The sequence below is a fragment of the Drosophila montana genome, unplaced genomic scaffold (assembly GCF_035044405.1).
Source record: "Drosophila montana isolate Dmon_TW-CO22-7 unplaced genomic scaffold, ASM3504440v1 contig_2397_1, whole genome shotgun sequence".
NCBI lineage: Eukaryota > Metazoa > Arthropoda > Insecta > Diptera > Drosophilidae > Drosophila > Drosophila montana.
In genome coordinates this window covers 958957-980543 of record NW_026997278.1, presented here as the reverse complement: position 1 = coordinate 980543, position 21587 = coordinate 958957, and the positions used below count along the sequence as shown (strand labels likewise).

The 21587-nt window shown below is 33.7% G+C and overlaps 2 protein-coding genes across 28 annotated transcripts in view; one reads left to right on the top strand and one right to left on the bottom strand.

Moving 5' to 3' along the window:
* Positions 1-18403, bottom strand: part of bent (projectin protein bent) — a 53571-nt gene extending 35168 nt beyond the window's left edge. For 10 of the 27 annotated variants that reach the window (XM_064681478.1, XM_064681483.1, XM_064681500.1 and 7 more), the window contains exons 1-22: positions 18282-18403; positions 15358-15719; positions 14780-14810; positions 14213-14375; positions 13741-13882; positions 12309-12450; positions 11811-12011; positions 11406-11707; positions 10436-10659; positions 9891-10293; positions 9157-9827; positions 7161-7655; positions 6902-6943; positions 6335-6457; positions 6181-6240; positions 5889-5987; positions 4844-5158; positions 4559-4684; positions 4237-4269; positions 3418-3591; positions 2255-2482; positions 318-491 (exon numbers count right to left, since the gene is read on the bottom strand). In XM_064681478.1, coding sequence (XP_064537548.1) covers positions 318-491; positions 2255-2482; positions 3418-3591; positions 4237-4269; positions 4559-4684; positions 4844-5158; positions 5889-5987; positions 6181-6240; positions 6335-6457; positions 6902-6943; positions 7161-7655; positions 9157-9827; positions 9891-10293; positions 10436-10659; positions 11406-11707; positions 11811-12011; positions 12309-12450; positions 13741-13882; positions 14213-14375; positions 14780-14810; positions 15358-15670 — 4461 coding nt within the window. In that variant the 5' untranslated portion in view covers positions 15671-15719; positions 18282-18403. Of the gene's footprint in view, positions 1-317; positions 492-2254; positions 2483-3417; positions 3592-4236; positions 4270-4558; positions 4685-4843; positions 5159-5888; positions 5988-6180; positions 6241-6334; positions 6458-6901; positions 6944-7160; positions 7656-9156; positions 9828-9890; positions 10294-10435; positions 10660-11405; positions 11708-11810; positions 12012-12308; positions 12451-13740; positions 13883-14212; positions 14376-14779; positions 14811-15090; positions 15113-15357; positions 15720-18281 lie in introns of those variants that run through there. The other 17 variants (XM_064681480.1, XM_064681501.1, XM_064681506.1 and 14 more) reach the window with 13 other exon arrangements.
* Slip1 (SLo interacting protein 1) overlaps positions 1-21587 on the top strand; it is a 144634-nt gene that overhangs the window by 36131 nt on the left and 86916 nt on the right. The window lies entirely within an intron of this gene.

Below are 21587 nucleotides of genomic sequence, written 5' to 3'. Positions count from 1 at the left end.
TGGGTGAACTGACCGTAAAAAATGTGCATGATATATATGTAAAGATGAGCGATATTTTTTGTATGCCTTTGTCTATAAGCTCATTAATTGGAAATTGGAAAATGATAATACGATCGAGATCATACAAGTCATACAATATCGCTCATATGTATGTTTCATATATGACAGACAGTAGTGATCCTATGTCCAATGTCTATATTATAATTTATAAAATCATATCGATAAAAAGTTCATTTATAGTAAAGGGTACAGTGGATCACTACTGTGGGAAATTAAATTTGGGTTGAATTTTAGAAATAAATAGTGTAACAATTTACCTCATCATTGATGATCAAGGAGGGTCGACGACCCGTGTCCGCTGGGGGAACTAGAGAACCGCGTCGACTGGGCGGCTCTGGTGCTAGGGACGGGCGCTTCTCTCGAATCACCTCGATCTTTGGTGGGTCACCGGGCGCTGGAGGCTGCATTTTGGGTACCTTTGGCTTCTCCTCCTAAATACAAAAAGTCATCAGTGAGTATAAATACATATTTAAGTGCTCGAATCAGGCAAATATCGGGTGGGTTGTATAAATATTTGCACACTACACACCGGCAGGCAAATATAGATCAAAAATATATATTTATTCATTTCTATACATAATCATATCATCAACTATGAATACCCATCTTAGCCGTGAATATATATATGGAAGAAATTTTTTGAATTTTCGTCTATATTAACACGCATGCAAAATCATAAACTATATATTCTGGACTGTCCTTTCATTCCGCGATAATTTTGTGATGTTTACTTCGATTTGCAGCTACACCTTTTCTAATACTATGTTCCCAAAGTTAATTAGTTATAATTATCATTATTATTATCCGCCAAAGTAAACAAATATTTTAGTCGCTATTGAATCTAAAGACTTGTAATTTTTATATATATTTATAATCGTGTTCAGCCCCAACAATTATAAAGAAGTTTCTTCTCGAACTATTTTTTGGCTAATTACGGGAAAGAATATGGTATATGTATACCATATAGTAGTATACATATATATGATTTTATAGGTCAAGTGCCTGGGATTCTACGTGTGTATGTATATAATTTTTTGGGGAAGTACCGACGACTATGTACTTATCAAGATTTCGGGTCTGCAATACGCACCGCATCTACGGTCAGTTTAAAGACGGCTGACATCTTGACGAAGAGTACTCCTTTCCGTATGCTTATATTCTATATTTCAATGGGTTAGTTAAGATTCCACAGTTACTTTACGAATTCATTGCAAATGTATTTTGTTTTCATTAAATTCGATTTGAAGAAAAGTTGAAACGCGCTAAAATGTGATATAATTTCAACCGTTTGTCATGAACGACAAGAGGAGACAGACATCAAACATTTGGATGGGTATATGAGGTATATGTTCATATATTTTTGACAAAAGATTTTCAACACATTAAAATATAAAAATAAAAATATGTTTATATATAGTATAAATATATGTATAGCGTATCTATACATATACTTTCATATTTATACATAACACAAATTGAAAAACGAAACGAAAAGAAACCAGCCTCCAATTCCGCAAATACAGAATACAACACACCCTAGTATGCATATATTATATAATCTTTCTCGAACATTTGCTGTGGTGCATAATAAAAATGAAACTACAAGGTTTCTCTACATACATACATACTAAAGAATGTTTGGTAAACCTACATAGATAAAAATATAAAAATATTTGCTCAGAACATACATATGTAGATGCATATACCTATAGATTTGTAAGCATATACGACATATATCTTTAAATACACATATAAATCACAAAACTGACAAATTTAAATCATGTAAGGTCATAGAAGAACTTTACAAATTATAAATTCATATTTTATCACAGAAAGTGGTTTTAACTACGCTGCTGAAGGCCTGATTTACGAAAACCCAAATCAATTATTTTTCTCCAGACAGACGAATATATTCAAATAAGAACATCTGTTGATGCTGATTGAGAAAATATAGTTGGAGTATGTTTTCAAAGTATGCTTTCTCATTTGAAAGGGTACAATCAATCAATTACTCTTCGTGAACTATTATAGTGCTTAACGGAATCGTAATATTTTTTGAATCTTTCACTGAATTTACAACTGACCAAAACTCTCTAGAATATTGCTTTAATCTATATATATTAATTCAAATATAAAATTAATTTGTGTTATTCTCATTTATTCGTGAGTACAAGAGTTCTCAAGTTAGATTTACCTTTGAATCTTCGACGGGTAATTTCACTTCAGGAGTATTTTGGTCCGGGGACTTTACGACTGGTGGGGATTTCTCGGATTTAGTTTTCTCAAATTCGATAGGCGCATATTTTTCTAACTGTGGCCGTTCATAATCGTCCACAATGGTTGCTAAGGCTTCAGGCTTTTTCATATCAGATATTTGCGCTTTGGATGCTTTTGTGGGATTAAACTTTTCCGTTACATTTGCCTTTACCAAACGACATTTTTTTTGTAAACAGGGGAATAAATACCAAGTCAAAAATTAAATGACAGTTTTCGTTTGATAGAAGCCAGCTATGCAGATAGAGATCAAGCAATTGCAAAACTTATGCATATACATATACATATATAGCATATAAAAATAACTGAAGGCTGAGTTATATAGATTTGTAGATTTGTAATACAGCGCAAGATATAATAATTAACATCCAAAAAGTTGTTTTTTCCAACAAAGATAAAGAGAGCAAAGAGAGAGCGAGAGACAGATAAAGAAAGGGCGAGAGAGAGAGAGAGACAGAGAGAGAGAGAGCGAGAAAGGCAGAGAGAGAGAGAGAGAGAGAGAGAGTTTTTGATATTTTGTCATGCCTATCATTAACTGATGGTTATAGGAATTGTACAAAACAGCATGGACCAGAAACTAGATTCAACTTTGATTCCTCGTACTTGTACTTGGTTGAACAACAAGAAATGAAAATGTGTCTTTTCGTATAAATTTCAATTTTTTTATGAGGCCTAACAGTGATTTTGGTTTAGTGTAAAACTGAAAAAGTTTCCCAATAATAAAATAATCGAGAAGTAAAAGCTATAAAGAGATAACGAGATTAAGATAAAGAGATATAGCAAATATATCCAAAGCAAGAGAAAATGAGCGAGAAGAGAAGTGTTGACGTATTCACACAAGTGTGCACTTATGTAACTATAAATAGTTCAAATTTGCATTCTTATAAGTTAGATCGTTCTTCTTTATGTTCCATAGGTGAAATAGAAAGATACAAATGTTTGGCAAATTAGTAAGAATAAATGGAGTAGAACAGAATAGAAGCTATATATATAAATATATAAGATTGAAAGGACAGGGAAAAGTGTAAAGAACACATTTGTTACTCCAAGCTCGAAGCTGCATATGGGCAGAGTTCATTTTACCTTCTGTAATTGCTTTGCTTGTTGGGGTGCAACTTGCTCTTTAGCATCCTTTACGACGGGTTTCAAAACTACCCCAAGGAAGGACTCGTTTTGAATAGGTTCCTTGGTCATCAAGTTTCTGACTGAGGAACGACGTCGCTGCTTTATTATATCCATCAGAGATGGTTTTTCAACCTGAGAGGTATATTGTACATTTGATTGTGTTTACAGTAAGTCTGTCCAACATTTCATTTTAATTTTTAGACACATTTTCTCATCTTTTTAAAATACATACGAATTTTTAATATATATATATATACTAAAATAATGGCGACTAAATACATATTTGGACTAACATCCAATATTTTTTTTGAAAAATATTATCTTCAGTTCCGAAAGTTATTAACAATGATTATCATTGAGAGGTGAGAAAATGGGTCTATAATCTTATTTAAGTTGTAATGTTTTTTTTTTTAATACTCTTTCCAGTTAAAAAAATTACATATAAACACTTTTGTAAATTAGTCCGATGCTTAGAACATTTTCAGAGAGGTTTATTATTAATTTTTATGTTTTTATATACCGAAGGCAAAGTTTTTTATTTTAAACAATTTGTACATTTGTACAAATTTGCATTATAGAAGTATGCAAAAAGTATAAAGAAATAAATATTAAAATATAAATTTCATGTGAACGAAAATCTAAAAATTCTTCGGTTGATGCAAATGAACTTTATCTTGTGTATTATTACATTTATGCATACTTTAGTTTAGCGAAGGAATTCAATTCCTCCTTCCTTGTCAGATTTTAGATCTTCTAAAAAAACTAATGTGAACTTACCTCTTCCGATTTATCCGCATTTTGTTTATCATTCTGCGTTGCGAGTATATTTAAGTGTGTGTTGTGTTTCAGATAGGTTGGCGGGGGGAGGGGGAAAAAAGGTAAAGGAAAAGTTTAATATAATGGGATATACTTATTGACAAAGCATGCGCGTTCGAAAAATTTTTAATTGCTGTTAGCCATTTATCTGATATTCGAACCGGGCGCTAGCACTAACACTAGCAATACTTCTGAGGCTGACGGAATTAATTTGCGTAGTTTTTCCCACAATAAATCCATATGGAAGTATGCATTTGTGTTGGCAAACTTTCAGAAAACTTACCTCTGGTTCGACAATCACAGGTTTCAGCGTAGCACCATCTCTAGTGTCCTCATCGTCAGGCAATTTACCTTTGCCTAATTTAATAGTTTTTGGTTCTTCGGCTGGTTGTTCTATTACGTCGGTTTTCTTTAATACGTTTACGCATAACATACAGACGGATAAACATTTTAAATACAGAAAAATAAGGATAAAGGTTTACACAATACAATATCAACAATATTACAATATGTTTGTATACATGCATACACATTTATGCATGAAATTTAATAACATTTCACCCCTTACCTTTGGCAAACCATTCTTTTGGGGAACTACCTCCGCTGGCTTTTTGGCCGTTTCCAATGCTGGCTTTTCCATTTTATTTGGTATTTCGAGCTCCCGAGCAAAATCTGATGGAGTAAAATCGGACTTTTCGTACGTCTCAAGTGCCGGTCGCTCGTAATCTGGAATTTCTGGAAGCTCCTCGTACTTTGGCTTAGCTTTTGGCTTCCCTTTAGCCTTTGGCTTAGCAGTTTCTGGTTTAGGCTCCTCCTTTGGCTGTGCGATAGATGTTTTACGCAGCTTGGGCAGCTCTTCGGCTGGTTTTTGCTCTTCTACAGTCTATTTCGGGTAACACAAAGTACAGCATTAGCACATGAACATTTATGGAGTTGTTATTGAACAGAAATACATTTTATTGCTTGAAAGATTACCATATTTGCATATGCTATATATAGAGAAAGCTTGTTAGATAGACAGAAAGATAAATTGAGATATAGAAGATAGGCATATCTTATTCTTTCATATTTATAGACTTAGAGACCGATAGATTGTTAGATAGAAAAATAGATATACAGATAACATTATTAGCACAAAAACATCGTTCGAAAGATATAAATAGTATATGATTAAATATAGATAGATAGACAGATGATAGATAGAAAAGTAGATAAATAGTTAGACTGATGTCATATATAAAAAGATATATAGATAACGTTATTGGCACAAAAACATCGAATAAAAGATACACAAAGTATTTGATTAAATATAGATAGATAGATAGATAGATAGATGATAGACAGTAAAGTAGATAGATAGTTAGACTGAAGTCATACATAGGCCCAAAATATTCAAAGTCATTTATAAGGCCTTACAAGAAACCAGTTTCTTTCTTCATTTAGATAAGAATGAAAAGAAATAAGTAACTCGAATGTCCTTAAACGACTTTTATTAAGATATGAAGTATGAAAAGAAAGAAAGATCGCAGAATTAAAAAAAGCGGTGTTTGGCATCACATAGTATATCAGCAATAGTTTCTGAGCGGTATCCCTTTACTCATATCATCCCTCACCTTTGGAATTCGCCGCTTATCTGCCGGTTTCAGTTTGGGAATCTCTTCCTTAATGGCTTGTGGATTATTGTTGGCTTCAATTTTTTTGCTCTCAACCTGCTGTGTCGGAATATATTTATATATATGCATAAGACTAGCCTTACGAATAGCCCACATATTGTCTCCCATAATATAACTTACATAATAGAAATAACTAATTTATATTTGACCCTTCGAACAAATAAAATAGATTTCCCTGACAGTTTTGACACCAAAGTACACATTTGTATTTCACTTTGTATTTAATACATACCTCTAAGGCCTTCTTATCGACCACAGATGAACGTCTTGACTCCGACACGCTTTCTTCAACCTTGTTAACATAGAAGTAATTGGAAAGAAAACAACAATATGCAGGTTCACACAGGGTAGTTGTTTGTTGTTTAAGTGTTGAGTGTTCGTCTTACCGCAAGTGAGGACCTCCTCGATACAGTTTTTGTATCTTCTTCAGACGTTTGCTCGTGGCTTTTGATAACTGACTTACGACGTGTCTCTGACTTTGATTCCTCTTTAACGGACACAATACTAGCCTAATGATAGAAATGATCAACAACAAAACGACATGAACATATAGACAAATTTGGACAATACAAAATTCATAAAATTTATAACCCCTAGACCATCGCAAAAAAAAGCTGCGACTTCTTGCAAATACATATATTAATATAAATAAGAAACCATTCTGACTGACCGGCTGGCGGTCAATACCAAGCTTTTGTTTTTCCATTTATAACTTTAGTTTAGTAAGTGAATTTCAATAATTGCAAATATTTTAAATTGTTATATAAATAATTTAAAATTGGAATTCCAATTATAACCAGGTGTCCAAGGAACAGTAAAGCGCAAATCGAGCCAACTCACTTTTTCTCAAAAATAAAATACTAATGATATAACCCTTGCCCCAATCAATAAATAACTTTGGCCCCAATCATTGCCATTATTTAACAAAATTCGGCTTAGATATGTTAACTTACCTTGCGTTCAACCTTCTTTAAGCCAATCTGCTCTGCAGGTCCCTGGTATAGACGAAAATGAGAAAGAAAAATTAGTAATTTTATATATTTTTTTATTTTGTTAGTTAGACTTTGAACATTTCTTTTCAACTGGCATGCGTTTAGCAGTATAGATAGATCTCGTTACTTCTATTGTGTTTTTTGTTTGATTGATTGTCGAGAACATCCTCTCTAGCAAAGCTTGTTTGTTTTATTTTATGCAGGATATTTGTATCCTTACCTCTTGAGTATCTGGGCTTAGATTGTTATTAGTGCTAGGTTCATTAGATGCATCAGCCTTGGGCTCTTTTGATATTGGTTTTTCGGCAGTCTTAGCCTTGGCTTCTGATACTGACTTCCTCTTAACCGGCTTCCCTTCTTCTGGGGCGACTTCCTTGACCTCAGTCTGTGGTTTCTCAACATTTTCTTTTTGCTGCTTAGGCTTCTTTTCCAAAGGTTTCTTTTCTTTTTTATGTTCGTCTGCACTTGTAGATTTCTGTTCTGAAGGCTTTTCTTCGTTTTTATCTTCACTGGCCTTCTTCATTTCAGTTTTCTTTTGTAAAGTCTCTTCTACTTCATTTTGTTTAATTTCCGCCTTTGCCTTCTCTTCAGAAGTTTTCTTATCTACTTGTTTATTTGAAACTTCTTCATTTTGCTTCTCTTCTTCCTTTATTTCTTCCTTTATATCTTCCTTCTTCTCTTCCTTTATTTCTTTCTTCTTCTCTTCTTCATCAGCCTTTTCATGTAGTCGATTTGTTTTTGTGTAGTAGTTATGTAGGTGTATTTTTGTTGTTATTAACAAGGATTTTCATATAAAAAAAGAGGTTAATGTTAGTACGTGAAAATGATAGAAACCCATCCAGGTTTCTAAGAAATTGATTGAAGTCAACTTCAGACTAAAGCTGTCATAAACATGCTTCATGTCATAAAAGTATAAATAGTTGACTACGGATACAGAAAATTAAAAATCGTATTTTTTACACACAAACATATAATACAGTTTTAAGATAATTTTACACTCATCTATGGACACAGATATATAGATAGATAGATAGATAGAGTCCGAAACAAGAATAAATGGTGCCAGAAAAAGTCAGATAGATTAACCACAAGTTCAATAATAAGATCCAGCAGAGGTTTAAATAAGCTTAGTACTGAGTAGGCCCAAGATAGATAGTTGAAACAGTTTGAAGGTAAAAAGAATATTTCTATATCGGAGGATAGTGAGAGTTTGATAATAAAAAAGTAAAGTCAAATGAGAGATCATAGAGTATTACAAATTTGAACTTTTTTCAAACCTCATCACTTAAAACATGTTTCACGGGTACCAACTTCACCCCAAAGATATTTTTTTCTTTCGATTCAGAAACATTGACGGAGCGCTCCGATGCCTTTCGCGACTTAAGTTTAGGTATCTGGTATATAGTTAATCCCGACTATGGGAAAAACAATAAAAAAAATTCATATACACATTAATATACATAATTGAAACTAATTTATATATATATACATATATATATAATATATATAGTCGCATGCTGTTGTATATTTGAGGCATGTCCACAGTCGCTGATTAACCATCAATATATCAGTGGCAATATTTATAAAGATTGTTATAATAAACCTTTACAATTAAGACTGCTAAAGGGTTTGAGAATGTATATATATAAATATGTGTGTATATGATCGTAAGATTTGCAATTATTTTTATGTAAAACTGCATGCGCAAGTGAAATAGTTCCAACAACGCTGCTGGCTTGTTTTAAGAACTATTCCGTCTTCGAGTATTTGTTTTCATATTCATATTTTGATGGATTTTCAACTAAGCAACTAGTTTGGACTGCTTAATAACTAGGTTTGCAATAAGTGAGATTAGACGCACTAACCGTTGACTGGGTTTCGATGGTGGAGGTGGAGGACACCTTGGCTTGAACTTTGTGTGAACTTTGTTCTTGTACGCGCAATTCTTGATGGTGTGCCTCCTGAACTTCTGAACTATAAGAAACATGTGTTTCGCTAACCTGCTGTTGTTTAGTTTGCTCAGTTTGTTGTACAATAAGCGTTGATTGCTGCTCTTGAATGTGAGCTTGATCGTAGGAGATAACACTAATTTGCTGATTATCAATCTGATTATTCTGGACTTTTAAAGATATTTGATTTGTTTGCTGCTCCTCTTCGCCGAATTCTTCTTTTTTACTGATTTCTTTGGTTTTCGTTTTGGTTTTAGTTTCAATTACCTTTCGCTTCTTTTCAGCTTCTTCCTTCTCCTTCTCCTGTTCAGACTTCTCGTCCTTCTTTTTGTCCTTCTTTTCCACAGTTACCTTGCAGGTGGACTCATCCTTGCCGAGTTCATTTGTCACAACGACCTTGTAATTTGAAGTGTGCTCAGATTTGGCACTACTAAATGTTAGCCTCGCCGTCGTCCCATCAAATGTTGTAGTTATATCTTTTGTCTCACGAATAAGGGTGCTACTCTTGTACCACTCCACCTTACACTTACGATCCGAATTCTTTAAGCTTATTATTAGCTCGAACGTCTTAGATTCTGTGACCTTTTGGTCAACAAGCTTGCGTGCGATTTCTGGCTTTGAGGGCTTACGTTCTTCTTCTGGAATGTCAACAAGATTGACGACCTGTGAAACTGCTTCACCCTTCTCGTTGCTGGCCACCAGTTTATATGCGCCCTTATCACTATCCTCAACCTCATTGATTTCGAGTTTGACAGCAAATTCGCCTTCCTTCGTTTTCTCAACAAGATAAACGTGGCGTTTGCTTTCCGTTACCGTATTGGTCTCTTTGTACCAGGTGCATTTGGGCTCAAATTTGGACGCAACTACGCACTCAATGACAACAGTTCGCTTTTTAATGATCTTGATGATTTTTGGTTTGTCCTTTATAACAGGTACAACTGTAAGGTTAAATTAAATTAATTTATGATAAACAATAATTAAACTTTTTATATAATACTTACTTTCAATATTGAGCGTGAGGTTGGCGTTTAATTCGCCTAATGTGTTCTTGATGTTGCATTTGTAGAGACCTGAGTCTTCTAACTGCGGATCAATTAATTCCAACTTTATGTAGTATTGATCGCCACGTTGTTCCATGAATATTTTGAGTTTATTGCTCTCCTTGATAACCTCACCGTTGCGGAACCAAACGATGTCTGGCTTCGGATCTGCCTTTACTTTGCACTCCATAATAACGAGCTTACCATTATTTTCAGAAATAATGCGGGGCTTCTCAATGAATGTTGGCCCTTCTCCTTCAGGCTCGGGCTCAGCTTCAATGTTTAGATTGAGATTGGCATTTGATTCGCCATATTCGTTTTTTACATTACATCTGTAAGTGCCGCCATCGGTGGCGCCGGGATCCTAAAATTCAAATCAATAATTAATAATCACAAAAAATTAAATGAGTATATGTACTTAACTAAGTCGAGCATAATAAAAAGATTTGTGAAAGGATATAAACGAAGTTTATAAAAACCTTAAGATATATAGATATGTTTTATACCTTTATTTCCAGCGTCAGTTCATAGGTGTCCTCTGCGATGACAGTACTGTTGATTTTAATTTTTTTGCTTTTCTCCACTAAATCTTGTCCCCTGTACCATGTGACAGTGGGCTCCGGCTTAGCCTTGCATTTGCACTTCATAGTTATCAAAGTGCCCGTCTCGTTCGGTATAATCCTCGGCTTCTCAATGAACGAGGGAGCAAAACCATTTGCGTCATTGGCGCCTATAGAAATAATTGTAATTTAATATCATAGCTTTTATAAAATAATTATTATATTTATATAAAACCAAGCAAAACCACTTGAGAATATCGTATGCAACTGTGTGAAGTGTGTTAATCGAAGTGGCAATTTAAAGCATATACATATTTTTTAAACAACGATCTTATTAGGTGTAAGATCTTCTAAGTATGCTCTTGTATGTACAGTTAAAATACTTTTGCATTTATATAGAAGGGTGCTATAATGTTTGTAAAGGTAGCTCGGGTTTTTCTTAATTGATGTTCTTTTGTTCTTTTGCTGTGTTTGGACTGTAAGTCAACAAGGCAATAACAAAATGTTAAATATGAATATAAAGTTATGTGTATACATTGGTTAATTATCTATTATTGCTTGTAACTATTGAACAGATAGTATCATTAGTCAACTCATTTATTCGAGCTGTGTAGATGTTAAAAACGCACAAGTTTTTGATCTTAAGTTAGAGGCGGATGGTGTATATGTATATAGTATATTTAGATACGTGTATATGTGGATGTGCGTATTAAATTACATGCTAGAAACGTAGTATATATATTTGTATACATAATTATATCTAAAGTCAGAGTACATCAATTGCATATATATTCTATTTGGAAGTATTCAGTATATTCTATTTGTGGATACAGTATTGTAATTGAGATGCGTTTGGTGCACGGTCTTGTTAAGGTAGTACTTATAAATGCTAATCGTAAAAATGAAATACCTATACCTTGGAAATTAAGCGCTATATTCGCATTGCTTTCCCCAAACATATTTATAGCATTACACCGGTAGTTGCCGCCATCATCTTTTGTTGGATTTTGAATCTCGAGGGTTAGGATATAGCTATCTTTAGTTATGGCCTTGCGCGTCATTTTAGTTCGCTGGTTGTCTAAAATTTGCTTATCGGAGCAATACCATGTAATGTCCGGCACTGGATGCGCTTCCAGGATGCATTCCATTATCAAAATGTCCTCCTCTTGACGTATTGTCGGCTTTTTGGGAAAACGCGGCGACTTACCATCGGGAATTCTGCGTAAACGGAAGCCATTGCGTTATATTAATTAGTGCATAAAATGTAGAAGTTTGAAGGAAGGTGTATGTACTATATATACATATGTGTTGGTAGCCTTACTTTTTCGAGCCGCTTTCAAAATTTAAATTAATCGTTGCTACGCCCGAGCCATGTTTATTTTTCGCCTGCGCTCTATACTCTCCCTGGTCACTGGATACGACGCTGCTTATCTCTAGGCGCGCCATATGATATAGTTTCTGATCCAATGTCAATGACATTTTATATCTTTTGCCTTCACTCAACACTGTCTCGCCATGGGACCTTTTTATGCGGTTGTACACAGAGGGAAATAGTTATTACTTTTAGGCAAAAGTATACATGCAGTTTTGTTGTAAGGCAACGCGTTATTTTAACATTTATTCGATTAATTAATACACATTAAATGGATCCCAGGTGCGGGTCGATTTTACAAAATTAAAAGGGTGCATGTATACATTTGTTGTACTACGGTCAATCACGCTGATCTTACAGCTTGCCTTCCATATAGAGACGGTCAAGATATTACGAATTTTTTAGTATATGGTCTAGTTATGGGCTTTCAGCATTCTATTTGCGTACCATGTAACCGTCGGTGTGGGATCTCCAACGCATCTACATTCAAATGTAACATTTCCACCATCTTCACTTTGACGAATGACGGGTCGCTCGGTAAACGTAGGTTTTATTCCTTCAGTGCTTTCGGGCACGGGAGCCTCGTCGCCTATGAAGTTTAAGTTTCTATGTTACACAAATTGTCCAAATAATGTGTAAATACTTAATTTAAATATATATACTATACATAAACATGTACATAAATAAGATACTTATGCTTCGTTTTGAAACACCACCGTTAAAATTAGTGCATACACAAATTTATTTTGATTTGACTGTCGTATACGATGCTGGCCTCAATATTATAAGGAAGCCTATAAACTGATTGCATTAGTTTAATTGACATATACATAACATGACCGATACATAAGCCAATCGTACATTTTTGGCAAGCTTTATTTACTACTATTTACTATTTATTGGGATATTGTTTTGTTGATCTCTTAACACACATTTAAAATTGAACACATTTTCAACTTGCCTATCAAACAATTGGCTAGTTTCTTATTTTAATTTTCAAAAGTCTTACTAATCAATTGTAATTTGTTCTACGTTTCGATTCTCTCTTGATTGTTAGCGGCTTGTGTAAGCATGAAATTTTTGATTTTTAATTGACTCGAAAAATTGGCAAAAAAAAAAAAAATGCACGTACTTGTGTGTTTTGAGGTGGCTGTGTACTAATATGAATATTAATTTTATTATTATACTCGGTTCACAACGTGGAAAAGGATTATATTTCTTCCGTCCGCCCTTATCTCAGACCACATAAAGATCAGCATCCGTCCGACCGTCCGTCTGTCTATTACAATGCAAACTATTCTCCTACTCGGTTTATTGTTTTTCAGTCGAAAGGAACATGGCTCCAAAGGTATAAATTCTTCGCTGAATATATATATTTTCCATTTCAGAGCTAAGGTCAGCTAACTTGACAGGTACAATTCCAATATGTATATATATTTTCTAAACATACATTACATCACTGTGGGTTAATATAACGATAATTATCGGTTTATTGTAATTAAAATCAGGAAGACTCTTGCCGACTGATGCAAACTGAAATTACAGTGTGAACAGAGTATTGCAAAGTCGGTTGCACCCGACTACAACGTCATTAATTCTTACTTATTTTGATTGCAAAAATACAACATATACTTAGACATTAGTTAGTTTTCAATTAATAACTTCAGAGTTAAAGCATGCCGGAAATATATTGCACACAGCAAAGTTACACGAATTTTCTATTTAAGCTGTCGCTTAATGATCATGATGAAGCTTCGTTATTATTAAACAACGTAGAGTTTACGTAACTAAAACTACAACATTGGTTAACAAATATATGAATAAAATATTATTTAAATAATTGATTGTAACATATAAAATTGAAAAGACCACGACTTACTATCAAAGTTGAGACTTATCGTTGCGTTACTTTCACCCAGCTCATTTTTTGCGTTCACTTTGTATTTGCCAGCATCCTCAACTGTAACATTTTGTATTTCAAGCGTTGCAAAATATGAGTGGACGTCTTTGTCAATGGTAAGCTGAAAAATAGGAAGGTTGAATTTAAATTTAATTATCCCCTTTAATTATCCCATTTAAAATTAAGTAAAGTTAAAGACACCGACAAACTGTGAGCCATCGGGTCTGATAGCATTAGGAAACAGCCGAATTTTTTCTGTTACCAAACCTGCTTTTTATACCTTGTTGAGGGTATTATAATGTTGTCATAAATTTTAAATCTATTGTCTCCAACCATTTGCGGGCATGATAACTGATTTTCCAAGCTCCATAACGCTTTAAAATATTGTCCACATATACCTTCGACCTGTTTAGTTGTCGTATTTAGAACTAGGAGAAATAGAAATATTTACCCTGTGTCTCGGAGTTTCCTGGACAGGCGTGCCATTATGGAACCAAGTAATGTTGGGTAAGGGATCTGCATTAACGCGACACTCAAATAAAAGGCGTTTTCCATCCTCTTCTTGTCGTATGGCAGGTTTTTTCGCGAATGTCGGCGCGAAACCGTCGATTTGTCTATAACACATATAAAATTTTAGCATACATTTTTACCCAAAAGATTTTTTAAGAATTACAAAATGGCGAACCATGCAGAAACATAACAAACAAAAGTGCGTTAGGACACGTCTGTAACAAAAAACCTATTGTAAGCTTTCCCAGCTCCTTTTGTCATGATAATATATTTAGTTAAATATGTATTGGGAGGTAATCGCATGACATAACACAAGAAACTACATTTATATACAAAGAAATTTTATGATAAAATTGTTGAGTCCCTAAGTCCCTTAACATTTTGATCTAACGGTACTTATAGCTGAATAATACCTTTAATCGTAATACAGCTCTAGTTTAGTCATTTGTAAACGAACGCTAGACAGACAAAGTTAACATAGAGGAAGTTTCTCAGTTTCTCAACTCACCTTGAGTCTTCTAGCAGTGAAAACTTGCCCACTTGTTAGAAAAAAGCATGTACATATCTCATTATTTAATTGTTTTAATTATAGAAATTTTCAAGCAGTAAGGTAATTAAATATTTACAAACTATAAAAGTGTTTAAATCTCTAAGTAAAATATTAGAATAGATCAGATCTCTTAGCTTTGCCTCTGTCAAAAAAAAAGGCTTATAGCTAGCTAGTTTTGGGAACTCAAAAACGTTTTGTAGCGTAAGCATCAGTTAGGGCGATCAAAATAATAATGTTAACGGAAAATAATTTGAAACTGTGTGGCTTACTTTTCTTTGGGTTCGTCAGCAGCTGAACAAAATGGCACGAGCGTATAAATATATAAAAATATATTATTTCAAATGTGTACCAAATTGTGTAATATTTTAAGTACATATCTTTTGGGTTAGGTGAATTTTCCTTATAAATTGCAGTTTATATTAATAGCTATACCATATATTAATAAATACATAGTATATATAAGCGTTTTCTTATCTATTCTGCGTTATCTTAATACGGCACGAATTGGCGAAACCAATTTGTTTCGATCTACTTACGTGTGAAATTTAAATTAATTGATGCGGAAACTTCGCCCGATTTGTTCTTTGCTTTAACTTTGTAAAGTCCAGCATCCGTTTCAACTACATCGTCGAGCTCTAATACTACCGTAAACTTGTTGTCCCCGATGGGTTGAATTTTGAATTTGGTTCTGGCATCCTCTGTTAATTTGTTGTCACTACGAAACCACTCGATATCTGGCTTCGGGGACGACACTAGCTGACACTCAAATATCAACCGATTGCCGTCATCTTCTTGATGCAGTTGTGGCTTTTTCACAAAGCTGGGAGCGAAATCTTCAGCCACCCCCATGCTGAGAGGGATATCGTTTTTCGTCTTCAACGGCTCAGGCTCTTAAGCTCTGGGAAAATATAAATGGGAAATATCTTCAGCACAAGCTCTAAAAGAAATCTATATTTTTGTTTTTATCAATATGAAGAACAGAAGCAATATACTTGTCATAGCTGCTTGTCAATCTATTTCTATGCAAACATGTCTCTTAATCATACAAATTTTTTATAGAATTTGGCACAGATGATAAGTTTTTATTGCATATAGTACATATATGGCAACCGACCGAATTAAGTCATTATGACTGAACAATCTGGCGAAAATAAGTTGTCTTTATAACCAACTGTTTGTATCTTGTGCCTATATTGAAAATGGGTTAAAGGCATATATCTACATAGGCATATATATACAAATATATTATTAAGCCATCTGCATGAAAGTGTGGATCATAGAGAGCATTATGGCTTACAGGCAAATGCCAAGGATTTCCGTTCCAAAAGTCTTCGTTCGTCGTTTTGCTTTTACAGCCGAAGTGAACTTGATATTTCGAAGGATGCCTATCTAAATTGGTGAATTAGGTTGGGCTAGGATTGCCAAGCCAAGCCGTTTGAGATGCTCTGAGTTCACCTTTGATAGGTAGTACAGCTGTCCTCTGTATTTTGGATACTAATTAAAATGACTAAATTAAATCATATGATAACGACGCGCATTGCTGTATACTTTTAGGCAGCGAAACCTCTGTTACTAACTTCTATTTCTGTAATTTCCTATGACTTTCGTGTTGTTCAGCCAATAGTTTTAAAACAGATTACCAGCAATTATATACCGAAATAATGGGCTGGGCCGATTCGGTCGATACATATACAATATATATCAGCTTATAAAAGAATCTTTAATGAGTTTTTGCGTTGAGCCCCAATCAGTCTCTTAGAAATTATAAATAATACATCACAAATAATTATGAACATCCAGTGTGACCACAAAATATGATATATAATGCTTGTTTAAATGTATACTTATAGTTGTTTTTATTTATTTTATTTTACATTTATTTATAAATTGTGTTTATATTGGCTAAGCATAACTACATGCATAGACATTTGTTTACTTGTTCATATAATAGTCGTAATACTACGGACATACATATGTAGATACAAGTATTTGTATTTTATAGTGTGCATATGCAGCTTCTAGATATATCCAAAATATAAGTATGTACATACATATGTACACACATACATATAGCGACAGTTGGAACAGTGCACACGACTCATCGATATTTTGGAAGATGGAAATTTGATCGCTTTCCTCTCTGTCGGCACTAATTTTCTAATGGAAAAAAATTCCCACAGAAAACGAAACTTTGAATGTGTTGCTCGTTTATTTTTAGTCTTTAATAGTCACCGTTTGTTTATATATATACATATATATGTATGTATGTATGTATGTGTGAATGTATGTATGTATATATATATTTATATACATACGTGTGCATGTCGTATGCATGCATGAATATAGGAACTATACCTTTGGGTTTGCTTGAAAATTAACATCTGTACATACTTACGTATGTACAACCCATTTGATGAGTTAGTAACCACATTTACCCTATAATCACTGATGTGTATGTATGTATATATTTATAAAGTTGTAAGCATGTATGCGAAATATATTTCTACGGGCACTCTCATGTGTATGTGTTAAATTCATCTTTTTGTGTATACATACATGAGTATGCATATGCACACAAGCATACATACTTGTGTATGTGTGTTAAAAAAAATAGTGTATGGTATATATACACCCGAAGTAGATATTTATGAACATCCACATTCACATTTCAAATACGGTTCACGATAGAAGAAAATATATATGTGTACATATGCCCGTACACATACATACATACATACATGCATACTCATTGGTATCCGATTTTCTATGCCTTTAGCACTGGCAAAGTAATTTTTCATGGCCGTTATATACATACGTACAGAAATATGTGTGGGAGTAAGCTTAACACGTCTATGCTTAAATAAATGTTGCTTTTTATTTTTATTTTTATTAAACCTTGCAAGTGTATACAAACATATATACGATAGTAATATGTAATGTATGTACACAAGCAAAGCGATTGATATTTTTGTTTCAAATCACTTCTGTGGGATATTAATTCAAGTGAGCCATTTCTATTTTTATGCCCGACAACCGTTACACAATTCCACGAATAGTCTCAGCTATATGCATGAAGTATGTACATACATACATACATATGTAGGAATATACACACATTTATATTTTTAGACATACTACATATTAATTTAAAAATTTATATGGTAATTGGCTTTATTCCATTTGTTTAATTGCAGACTTCACATTTCTGGCATTTATGATAACCATTGCAATAATTATTCCTTGAACTTGTTGATACATATATATACATGAATCTATATATATATATATGTATATATATATATATATATAGGTATGTACATATACATATATGTATATAATCTTATTAGATCTTTCAATTGAATTTAATTCACTTTCACTTTACATAAACACAACTGATCCATATTTGAGTATTTACTTATATATACACATACATATCTAGTGCAATTTGGTTGGTACGTACAACTAGACTACAGACTAACACAGTGCAGACCACAGCAAGAAAATTATCCTTCTGTGGAAACGAAGCGAACTCCACGAGTGTTGATCTATTACTGTTTCTTTTGAACTGATCTCTAGGAGAATAAGCATAGGCACAGACATCAGACATTATCTAGCCATTCTAGCTTTCGTCATCAATTCTCTTGCCTCTCTCTATCTCGCGCTCTCTCTCTCGCTCTCTTCATTGATGTTATTTCTCATTTTTGTGGAATTTGTTGCGCTTTGCAGCTTTTCTACGAGCACGGCATAGCCTTATGATGCTCAAGAAAATGGAAACAAACAATTTATTCAAGAGTCTAAATAACATGCAAATGATCCAGCAGCAGTGCTGCCACATATTTTCAAAATGGCTAAAAAAGCAAATTTTGAGTTTCGCGAAAATCTAGGATTTAATATCTCATTGACCTCAAATTCATTTTCAAAGCATTTTGCTCAAATTCATTTAAGGGCTGTTTCAAAGATATTTTGAGTGAAGTTTTAAGTTTTCTCCCAACGGAAGTTATTGATACGTGTTTCAGCGAATTTGAAAATTCCACCTGCAAGAGTGGTAAATTGATGGAAAACGGCTGAGCGAATGTTGTTTGTTTACTTTTCGATCGGCTTGAAAATCCTTTGAAAAAATTTATTTGATAAGTTTTTTACAAAATCTGCCACTGTTGGAAGAAAAATATAGGTCAAAGGTTGAATGAACAAAAGTTTATTTTTCAGCTTCAAACTGACCAGGTGAAGACCCCTGTAAATCAAAAATGTAGCTGGAAAATAACTAAATTGGCAACACTATGTTACTTACCGAGAGTAGACCGTCTCCACCAGTGAAACTGAGTGATATTAATAAATTTATACATAATATACATACCTAAATGGGCACGTGTCTGTGCACTCATGTCCATACATAACCGGCATTACTTATATAAATATATATATATATATATATGGTTGTGTTTATATACTTAATGTGTCGCCACAATACAAAGGCGTTTATTTTTAACAACACTATTTAATTATTTATGACATTTCTCAAGAAAATGTTATATTTATAGTCACCTACATATGTATGTATCTATGAATGTGCGTACAAGCCTTGCATCTATTCAATGCTAGAGCACTGCCAATTCTGCTCTTTAAATTGCTCTCTTAATTTCACACGAAGTAAAAGCACTTGATTATATATATTCGCTCTCTGTCTAGTTATTTTTAATAAGAAGAGCCCATTCCATTGAAAAGGTGTAAGAGGTTGTAATGCTTTGGACTGGGACAAAGAACCCAGGCAAATGGAATTTCAATTGGGATAGTATTGTATATCGTGCTCTGTGAATGTGCTGCAATTTTCGTACAGTTTTTTTTTCATCTAAACTAAATTCTTGATATATCTGTGAGGTATGAGGTAGTGGCAAAGTTGATTAGAGTTGCGAGTTTCGAGTCCGGCACAGAGAGTCTTTTTTATATAATTTTTTAAATCTAACTAATGGATAATGTCTGATAATTTCCGCCTAGGATAATGTATCCCACTGCATTTTTCATTTATATACTTTTAGCCAGTTAAAATATATTCTTGTTCATATATATAGTTTATTGAAATTGCTCGGGCTACGAGAATTTATCATTCTCTCTATAATGATACCATTGTTTAACTTCATGTATATAAATTTATTTTAATTTAAAAGAACAAACGAATGGGGGGTTGAATATTATAAAGCAATGTATCTACTACTGTTTTGTATCGTATACTGTGTTTTGTGTAATAATACTAATACATTCAATAAACACACTTATCCCGCATAAAGAAAAACAGGGGTTATAAGGCGAACATCCATAAACCGTCAAAATTTGTGCACGTGATTTAACCCTGCGTACTTGAGAACGCTCTGTTAGCAACCACTTTTGCAAAATTGTTTATTTTGAATGATTCATTGAGTTAAGTCCCGTATTACAAATGTCTTAATGGCCCTCTCTCTCGGCATAGTCACTGAGTACACTGGAGCAACTTCATTAAAATGTTTGTTAAACTTAACTTTAACAAGGACCCTTGTGCATGCAACCAAATTGAAAATTGAATTGAAGGCTTATTTTACTGTAATCAACTGCAGCAGTATAGCTGCTTAAAAATGACTCCTCGAAAACATAAATACAATTTCAGAGCTATGCATACATACAGACATTTACACATTTCGCTCTGCACCTTAACATTCATATTGGTATCGCACTCGTCTCGTATATATATATAAATATATTATAATAATCCGAAAGGTACAGAGTTCAAATATTATATTATTTGTAGTTTCCAATTGGAAACAAGTCTAATCGGGAATTCCCGACTCTTAACGTATTTTTCAAATACTTCCACAGCTAATACATATGTGTATAAATATCAAAACTCACAACTTTACCTCTCAAAATGCCTTTTTTAAATTTTATTAGGAACAGGGGGTGGTTTCCAAACAGTTACATATTCTGTATTTGCGTATTCCATACGGGAGTCTACATCCCTAATTCGGTCTAATTAAGTTCAGAGATATACTCAATTCATTGAAAATAGAACAAGTTGATGATTTGAAAAAAAAGTCTTGCTGCGCGGACTCCAGGAGGTGCCTTGTTCTCTAGATCTAATAGTTACTGTGATTCGGATATGGTGCATACCTTTGTGGGATAGGAGATGTCTTCCTTTGCTTGTTATAAATATTTCTAATGGGTTCAGGGGGTATACAAATCCAGTTTAGGCCCGAGCAGTTTAAGCCATGTCAATCTCTGATTCTATAAAAGCTGTTATCTCCAGCTTTCAAATAAGCCCCCTTTTTTCTCGAAAAACGCATCAAACCCGTTTGCGTCTCCGGTATTTTGGTATAACAAGGAGATAATAAGAGATATTAGAGACAAACAAATACTTCACAGCTACCAGCTAGCCAGCTACCCAAAATTAAACAAAAACTTAAAAATTAACCACAGGAGGTAAAGCTAGTATGCTTTTGGTATATTCACAGCATATTTAGTGTGCGACCTTAACGCCCTTTTAATTTTTTAATTATAGCATAAAATGTTTCAGTACAAAAGAAAATGGACCCTTGGTACAGAATAGCTCCCAGTCGGTAGCTCTGACTTATTTCCATATTGTTTTTGGCCTCGTTAGTTAGCAGATATTGGACCTTATTGGGTCTAAGATGCTTCCTAATGTGTTCCTTTTCTATGCATTTGTGAAACGTTAGAAAATGAAATTCGAGACCACTGGGCATATATCTAGTGTATTTTTATTAAGCTAATGGCTAGTTTTATT